This window comes from Mixophyes fleayi, chromosome 4 (assembly GCF_038048845.1).
Source record: "Mixophyes fleayi isolate aMixFle1 chromosome 4, aMixFle1.hap1, whole genome shotgun sequence".
NCBI lineage: Eukaryota > Metazoa > Chordata > Amphibia > Anura > Limnodynastidae > Mixophyes > Mixophyes fleayi.
Window position 1 is genome coordinate 98,429,351 of NC_134405.1, and position 9,501 is coordinate 98,438,851.

Here is a 9,501-nt window from a genome sequence, read left to right on the forward strand (position 1 = left end):
ACCGTAGCGGCAGGCCAGGAGACAGAATAGATGGCAGCGGATGGTCAGAAGTAAGCCGAGGTCAGAGGTCACAAGCAAGCAGAATGGTAAGATAACATGCCAAAGGTCAGGGTCACAGGCAAGCAGGCAAGGTCCAAGGTACTCGCAGGGGTCATACACAGTAGTCAATCCAAAAGGCTTTCACAAAACACAGCAGAGGAGCAGGCTAGCTGACAGGGAAATTACCGGCAGGGAGGCTAAGCCCTCCCTGCTTTAAATACAGCTATTCACCAATCAGGGCTTTGCCCTGTAAACACCCCCAGGAGATTATTAATTAGAACAAGGGCTCAATTAGCCCACAGTCTGGTTGATGCGCGCCCGGCTGTTCAGAATTGCCGGGGCGCAAGCGCAATATTATCAGCGTCCGGCCGTTGCCCTAGCAACTGTCGGACTGAATAGAGGAAGTGATGTCCTGGTCATCAAGGAGACTGCCGGGACGCCCACAGAATGTAGAAGAGAGTCGTGGCCGTCGTGGCTCCTGACAATGGCTAGGTGCTTGATTTTATACACCTCTGGCTACGGGTCTCATTGAAACACCTCAATTCAATAATTAACAGGTGCGGCCAAATACTTTTGTCCATATAGTGTATGTCACAGAGTTTCTTTTCTTCAGGAAGAATATTGTAACATGATCAGCTTTCTTTCTGTCCTCCATGTCTTTTAGATTTACACACTACATACACACTACAGAAAAACATAAGAATAGCAGAAAAATCCCACAGTATCAAACCAGAGAAAACATTAATAATAATACCAAAAATAATACAATGTCTTGATCACTAGTATACTGAAATAAAAGAAGATGAAAATATATGCTGACACAATGAGAAAATGAAAAATATAACATTGTGCCAGCATAGATACTTATTAATGATGGAAGTACCTGGGGATTTTTACTGCTGCCATCCAGAAGCTGAGGAAAAGTTATAATCCATGCATGGGCACAAGCTCTATCCTGTCCCACATCCTAGTGTGTGCACAAACAGAAAATGGAGTGAACACTGATGATATTTACAAACCACCAATGTAAGATGCATCATACAGCAGGAGAACCATCCTTCTATTAAAACATATGAAACTATTACACCAAAGGACCAATTATCTCCTGATAGTATCTGGTCAATAAACAAAACTACGCAACTCCCCCAATGGCAACTAATGGTCAACACATAGCCCTGGTTATGTTCCAAAATGAAGGGAAGTGAAAAATTAGAGACCACTGTCGTAGAGTTAATTCAGTCAGAAAGGCTTTACTGAGCTCAGAAAGAGACAAATCTTTCCCAGATGAAATGAGTGAGGGTGGTGTTTTGTTTAATTGTATTTTCATGATTTTTAAATGTTGAAACTTGCAATAAAATGAAGTCCATTGATACTGGTTTGGAAGCCTACATATTTTGGCCAACATGGTGCACTTACATTGCTATATTGCAGGTAGCCTTGTGTAGCCAAGTTTTAGCATATTAACCTTCCTCCTGGTTTGCACTTATTGTTTAATGTTACTATACCTACCTAAGAAGCTCCTAAAGGGTTATTTGATGCATTGATAGTGATAAGATACTAGGACCCCTATTCCTACAATCTACATCCTCTCCTCCTGCTGCAATGACATGGAAGGTGCCCAAGATTTACCATCCAAATCTCTCACCATCTACTTAGATTTAGCCTTAGCAGTGATGGAATTTATAACATGCATATAAGCCACATTGGTGTTTGTTTGGCAGGTTTGGTGCAGTCATCTGCCAACTGCACTGCATCGGGTCACCTTCGTTCCAGTCTTTTGGCTGAACCATAAGACGTGATCTGTGCAGTTTGGTTTACAAAGTGGCCATATTCACAAACACATCCATATCTGCTCATGTGTGGCTATTATTAACCTCTCCCATCTCATTCCCTTTGGGAGGATGGGGAAAGAGCAGCAAATCTGAGACATTTTACCAAAGCAGTAAGTTTCAAAGCTAAGGCTGGGTACATACTGGAGCATTTTCGTCCAATAATCAAGCAAATCAGCCGACATACGACCGTTCGGTCAGAAGTCGGGTTAGTGTATGTAGTGACACGATGATCTAAAGTCGTCCCAAAGTGCCAATCATCATTTCATTTGGTTGGTCGTACTGTTAATACTTTCCGACCAATCACTGACCGATCATGTAGTGTGTATGCACTCATGCTCATGATCTCCATAGAGTTTACAGAGTTCTTTTCAGCCGATGCTAGCAATGAATGTCCCAGTGACCAAATGTAGACAGTGCTGTAGAAGGAATAATTAATTTGTTCTATCTGAGACAGAATGTTTCGTTTGAGAGTCACAGAAGCCAACGAAATTCATTAGGACATGTGGATAGCTATAACAAGGCAGTTTTAATCAGTGTGACAATGTGACAATAATGAATTAATTAATATTGTGCGATCATTCTCTGAAGACTAGAGGTTCAGATGAAGAGCAGAGATCTGAAGGTAAATTGTGTCAGTGTGTATGCATGAATCACCAGACTGATCGGACCTTCAGTCATAGGTACAATCGTGTGAGATAACACGTCAGTCAGAAAATCCTTCAGTGTGTACCTAGCTTAACTAAATTAATTGCAATCATTAAGTGTATTTAACTTTACACAACATATTATAGCATTTTATCTATTGTGATTACTCTGTAAGAGCATAAAGAGAAAATACCAAATAATTCAGATACATTATTTTTTTGCCCCTGTTTAAAGTATGCTGAGTTGTCCTCCACAAGGGTCCCATATCCAAATTAAAGAAAGCCGATGAAATACACAGATATATGTTAATTGTAACAAACGACACATTAAAAAAGCTTTATACTGCTTACAGCTGTGATCAGAAGATTATAAGCCAAATTCTGTTTAACAAATCTATGTAGTCTTCTCTAAGACCTACGTGGGATGATTGAACAAGCAATAGACCAGGTAATGAGGCCTAAGAGGAACACAGAGCATTGCAGCAGAGGGTCCCCTGGTACATTGAGATGCAAGGAATCTTCTTTTTTCTTTCACCAGAGTGAAATAGCGGAGCCAGCACCAGCCTCATCTGTATTTTCTCATCCTTTACTCTCCTGCTTCTATATGAGGTGTACTCTGCCATAAAATGATAAAATGGCATGTGCTAGCAAAGTCACAGTGGAAAGCCTGGCCTAAGCACATTTGTAACCACAAGGATTCAATTAGCTAAAAAAGGCTCAGCTTGCCCACAGGTTTGTAATTATAGTAGATCTAATAGTAGCTTTCCTTTCTTATTATTACAAGCGAGTCCTCTCACATCTGGCCAGACTGGGCGTCTTCTTTGACAGCTTTACACTGAGACAGAAGTTAGCTACTTAACCTGTTATTAGGTTATGGCGCTGACCATCACTTTCAGATCATAATCTGTAGACTACTCAGGTTCTCAGTCAGGCACAAAGGATTCTGGATGTGGACACAATAACTGGTACAGTAGCTCTGAACTGCACATTCTGTACACATTGAGCCTTTTGTTTGAAAAATAGTATATGCTGTTTTAATCTGTGCCGAACCTGACCTCATTTATGTGACGTCACTCAGTGTTTAGTAGTGTTTACGTATTATTAATGTTTTACTTTGTGACACTCAATAGATCTGGCAGGTCCTCTGATATGTATAATGATCTTAGCAAGAGATCATCTCTCCTGCTCGGAGGGACCTTTTTCACTGGGAATTTCCTATTCATGAAAATGAGAAGTCAACTGTGGGAGGGACTTTGACAACCTCAAATAAGCCCCACCCAAACAGGAGAAAGGATCTTCTGATTGGTCTGTCAGATGCATTGTGTGACCGCCCTATCCCTGAATCTAACATTAATAAAACTTTTTATTTTATTTTAGATCACTTGACAGGTTGAATTGCCATGTTATTGTATAGCACATACTCACTAAAATATGTAAAGGGCTCACCGTGTATGTTTCGTAAACCTTACATCAACCTTATAATTCTAAAAACCCTTTGCATGCAAATAAAGACACGGAGACTTGAATAAGTTATAAAAAATTGCCAGAATTTTTATTATAGTTTTAATTTAAACTAGACCTATGGTGGCGGAGAAAGGGCACTGCGAAACAACTCTCAAGCTGACAAACACTATCACTAGTGGACTGGCGCAAACCGCCGTACGTCCACCACCACAGGGAACAAATCCCAACATCACTTTTGCGCTGAGTTGGCGTCAGAGTGACTGCCCCTTTGAAAACTCACTCTGCCCTCCCTCACCGAGTCGAACAGGGACCCTCCTCACCGAAGGGCCAAAAAGGGAGTTACTGGTGCCTCAACGGGGGGCAGTGACCTACGACAACTACCAATGCGCCCACAAATCAGCCGCTGAACGCAGTGCCTTCCTACCGCAACATCACCGGACATACTCTACCAAAGGAGTGGGTGGGTGGGATCTCGTGCTGTGGAATGAACCAGACAGGAAGTGCAGCTTCCTATAACAATCAAGGTCCCTCCCACTGGATTACACATTGGTCGGGCCAACCCATTTTAACACCTTCAGGTCAGTGTTCAGCTTACTACAAACCCTGTCGCCCTTTAAGTGCATTCGTCCTATTCAGCCTCATTTGTCATAAAGGGCTCACCGTGTATGTTTCGTAAACCCCTTCGCGCCCCCGCTTCAAAGCGACGAGCGGAAAAGCCCAGGGTAGCCCACCGAATGGAGGGAGAAGTTGGGGTAGGGGAGGGCAGTGGGGATGGGTAGGGTAACAATAAGAGAGTGAATTTGGAGAAAAAGAAAAACTGCAAGGCAACCTTTGATTAGTGGAACAAAAACATTCAAACAGCAACATTGTCAATCCTGACATAAGACTTATAAGCCGTGGATTTCCAGCGGCCCAGAGCTTTTATCGTCTCAGTGGAGGATCCCGCCAAAGCAGCAGATGTGGCCGCCCCGATCCTGAACGAATGCGTTCCGTACATAGAACTGTCTAGATCTAATGACCGTAGGGACTTCTTCATAATGGCCGAAAATTGATATTTCGTCATGGGCATGCCGTTATGGTGACATAGAAACAAACGAGCCTGAGGTCTCACATTCATAAATCGGGACACTAAATTAACTGGGCAGATGTTACTATTAGGCTGCCTATTCAACTGCACCCAAGCTCCCCTCCCACTCTGATCAGTTTTAGATCTAATTATTTTACATGACACAATACCTCCTCCCAAGCTGACATGCTCCGCTTGCAAACCCGACTCCTGATGCCCCCTGGATTTAGCCACTAATTCAGAAACCCGAAAAGCACCGAAAAAGGCCATAGAGAAAGCAGCGCTAAACAAGGTCTTCTCATATTCATCAACCGCTATCCCACCCAGGGTCCCTATCAACTGGTCCAGAATAATGTCGGTGATAGGCAAGCGCGCATCTGCCTGCGAGGGTCTCGCCCTAGCCCACCTCTTCAGGGCCTTACTGATGATGAACCCCTTTGTGACATCCGTGTAACCCCGAAGCCTGGCCATGAAAGATATCCCCGCCAAAGTAGCCGCCATAGAGGCTCTGGATTCCCCCTTTGAATAGCTCTCCCACATAAATGCTAACATAGCATCACGCTGACCTGCCTCAGATTGATCTTTTTGCCCGCTGAATAGTGACCACCGTCTCCATGATGCCTGATACGTCCTCAGGGTGGAAGGGGCTACTGCCTGTTCTACGAGCCCCCTTATGCCGGCTTGATGATCTGCCAAACACAAGAGGGACACGGAATACCAACATTGTCCGCCTGGGGAGCCATACTCCGAAACTTGCTCCACTGACCGCGGGACAAAGCATCGGCCAAACTATTTTGCACCCCTGGTACATGTCTAGCCCTGAAAGAAATATCGTACTGCAGGCAGCGCAACACTAGGTGGCGCAGCAGAGATATTGCATGATGGGAGGACGCGCTTTGTTTATTGATCGACTGGACCACTCCCAAATTGTCGCACCAGAAAACTATGTGCTTCCCACGCAATGTGGACGCCCACAATTCGATTGCCACGACAATAGGAAACAGTTCCAGGACTAGCAAGTTTTTGGTAATCCCTAACCTATGCCATTCCTCCGGCCAGCTTTCCGCGCACCAATGCCCGTGCAGATAAGCACCGAAGCCGCATGCTCCGGAAGCGTCCGTAAACAGGTCGATATTAACGTTTGTTACGGGTGGTGAAGGCCATATTCGCGTCCCGTTAAAATCACTGAGGAAGGTGAGCCAAATCTGCAAATCCTCCTTGATAACCCTGGATAGACGCACCGCCGCGTGTGGCCTACTCCTCCCCGCCGTGGCTCTCTGTAGCTTTCTACAGAAAACTCTACCCATGGGAATCACACGGCATGCAAAGTTGAACCTCCCTAACAGGGACTGAACCTGCCTGAGCGGGCTGGAGCTGGACTCCAACGCTTCTGCGATAGCCTCGCACATCTTGGACACTTTATCAGTTGGGAGCCTGCAAATCCCGGCCGCCGTGTCGATCTCAATTCCAAGGAACGAGAGACACGTGGCTGGACCCTCCGTCTTGTCTGCGGCAATGGGAACGCCTAGCACCCTAAAAAGGGCTTCAGTGGAAAACAGAGTATCCCGACAACAAGTGGAATCAGGAGGCCCGATAACCAAGAAGTCATCCAGATAGTGTGCGATCCACCGACACCCCGTTCCCGCCTGAATGCACCAATGCAAGAAGCCACTGAACTTCTCAAATAGCGCACAGGATATCGAACACCCCATAGGCAGACAGCGATCGATGTAGAATCCACCACGATGCCGAAAACCCATGAACTGATACGATTCCGGGTGAAGGGGCAGTAACCGAAAAGCCGACTCAATGTCGATCTTAGCCAACAGGGCACCCCTCCCGCATTCCTGCACCAGTGCCAGTGCGGATTCAAACGATTGGTAATTTACGGAGCTAAGGGTGGCGTCTATGGCGTCGTTCACGGACAGACCAGCCGGGTACGACAAATGTTGTATCAACCTGAATTTACCCGCTGCCTTTTTGGGTACTACCCCTACCGGGGACACAATGAGATTTGGAATAGGAGGAAGCGAGAAAGGGCCAACCATGCGACCCAGGCCCACCTCCTTCGCGATTTTAGCGTCTAATACTTCCGGGAGAGCGAGCGCCGATTTCAAATTGATCGGCGTCGCCGTAGAAACGTTGCCCTGCACTGGTAACTTAAAACCCATATGAAAGCCGTCACGTATGAAAGCCGCGGTGTCTCTATCTGGGAACCAAGCGAGCCATTTGTCCAGTTCAGCCAAATTAATTGGCGATGGACCCTTGACTCGGCACAGCTGGATTTGCACTTCGTCCGCTACCCCCACTCCGTCGGGCCCTTGCACATTCAGTGGCTGGATGCTGACCTCCGCATGCCGTGCAATTGTGTTTGAAGCGGCAGGATGTGCCTCGCTGGCAAGAGCCTGCGTTGAAATCGAAACATCGACCTTTCGTGGGGAGGGTCGCTTGTACCCTCCCCGGCCCTTGAAACCTCCTGCCCGTGTAACCCTCGGCCCCTTGACTGCTTGGTCTCATGAGTTCCAGCCAGGTGTCGATGTCTTTCGACCCCAGCGGGAGCTTCTCGCGACCACTCATCCGCTTGCGGAAGAGCTCGTCATACGCTCTCCATATTGAGGGGCCATCTTTTAGAGCCATCCCACTGATAAGGTGCATATATCTCCACACCTCATCCTGCTCCCCGGGCCTAGTTTCCAGATAAATAGTGGCAAAAATAGCGAAGGAATAGGACCATCTAGTAAACGATCTGAACTTGTCCTCACCCATGCCGGACCTCTCACAAGCCGCTGCAAGTGCCTTCTTTCCCTCACCTGTCAGGGCGAACATGTCCACGTACTTTCCGCGTCTAATCCTATCCCGTACGCTCGGCCTAATACCGTGTGTTATTTCCAAGGTTTCAACCTGCCCTAAGTCACTCCTAGCCACCGTCCGTTCATCGCCCCCCGACTGCGGAGCCTGCTTGCTACGTTTACCTAGCAATTTCGTTTCCAATAGCTTGATTAGTTTCCTGGGCCTATCGCCCGAATCCGAAGAACCACTGCTCGTGGAGAGAACCGGTGACCCTAACAACTGTACATCGTGTGTAGTAACAGAAACGGACTCACCATGAGGAGCAGGATTCCCGGCCGCGACTGATGCCTCCCCGACACTGGCAGCCCCCGGCTGGGCATCTGTTGATCCCGGGATTGGTCCCACACGACTCCCCGCCGACCTCTGGTCTCGAGACTCGGACCCGGAACGACCTTCCCCGACAGCCCTCATCTCCTGGTTCGCGACCGCAGGTTCTGAAACACAAAGTGGAGCAGTAAGCTGAGATCTAGGAACGTAGTCCAGTCGTCGCCGCACCGATCCCAAGGCTGGGCCGCAAGGATCTGATCTAGAAGGCAAAAGGGGTGACGGGTTATAGGAACCTCTCGATATGACCCGACGCTGAGGGGGGGCATCGTCATAATGGGCCCGGTCGTATTCTTCGTAAAAACCGCTTGGCCTGTACTGAGTGTGCCGTGGGGGAGACCATTGGGACGTATTACCGCCGCTGGAATGATGGTAATCATATACCAGATTATCCCGTGTGGGCTCCGGCCTAAAGTGACTGGTGCCGCCATACCCTCCAGACGGCGATGGGGCACGCCGGGACCTGTACGTCCACTCGTCTGTAGCTGGCAGAACGTGTCGAGGAAGGGAGGGCCTCACAGGCGCCCGAGGACTGTCACCAAAAACTTCCATGTTCCCCCTACTGGTCCTATCTGGCCCCACGTGTCTCTGCCCCTGCCTAAGACTCTGAACCCTGTCCGCCCCGGGGGTATAAGGTATAAATGGGCCTCTATCAGACAAAGGGGCTCCCCTATAGTGTGCACCCCAAGAAGAACCTCTGCCGCTTTGGGGCAAAAATGGGCTGGGCGGGAAATGTAACTGGTGAGGGGCAGGGGGGTTATCAGTCTGTCTGTCCCCTCTGCGAGACAAGATGGGCGGGGTGACGGGGTATAGTATAAAAACTTCGGAGCTGGTCCCCATATCCCCCCCTTGAGGGTCGCTGCTCATGATCCCTCTCTCCCCCGTGGGATTAACCCCAGAGGTAGACACCAGAGTGGCTTGTGGAATGGAGGGCATGACCGCAGCTGGAGGAAGCACAGGAGTGCTGGCTAGAACCACCCCCCCTCCCCCCTGCTGCCCACAACGGAGGAAATCATTGTGCGTGATGGCGGCCTGGGTCTGCGCATGCGCATGCGCGACCCAGACGATACCGCCGACTGCACAGAGCGACCCCGCCGCCCGCTGAGTTGGCTAGGGGTAACAGGGGAGCCACCATGGGAAGCGTGAGCCCGGCCCACGGGCTCACGCTGGAGCAAGGGAGGGAGGCTGGAGTTGTCCGTTGGGCGGGAAGGGGGCTGGGCGGAGGCTGCAATATGGCGCCTGGATGCGGGGGGGGATGGGGACCTGTAGCGTGCCGGGCGGG

General features: G+C 48.6%; 1 protein-coding gene across 1 annotated transcript; it reads right to left on the reverse strand.

Annotated features, from left to right (window-relative positions):
* Positions 1-4,661: 4,661 nt before the first annotated feature.
* On the reverse strand, positions 4,662-9,195 carry LOC142151813 (uncharacterized). Its single transcript, XM_075207834.1, has 2 exons — positions 8,150-9,195; positions 4,662-5,734 (listed from the first exon to the last, which is right to left on the reverse strand). The coding sequence occupies exons 1-2, from the start codon at positions 9,153-9,155 to the stop codon at positions 4,833-4,835; spliced, it is 1,908 nt and encodes a 635-aa protein (XP_075063935.1). The 5' UTR covers positions 9,156-9,195; the 3' UTR covers positions 4,662-4,832.
* Positions 9,196-9,501: the final 306 nt, after the last annotated feature.

What these genes read in the sequence shown, in the direction of transcription:
- LOC142151813 (XM_075207834.1), bottom strand. Translation starts at nt 9,155, where the DNA reads ATGCCCTCCATTCCACAAGCCACTCTGGTGTCTACCTCTGGGGTTAAT. An exon ending in CGGGAATCCTGCTCCTCATG is followed by an intron (nt 5,735 to 8,149) that starts GTGAGTCCGTTT and finishes TGTGTTTGGCAG; the next exon opens with ATCATCAAGCCGGCATAAGG.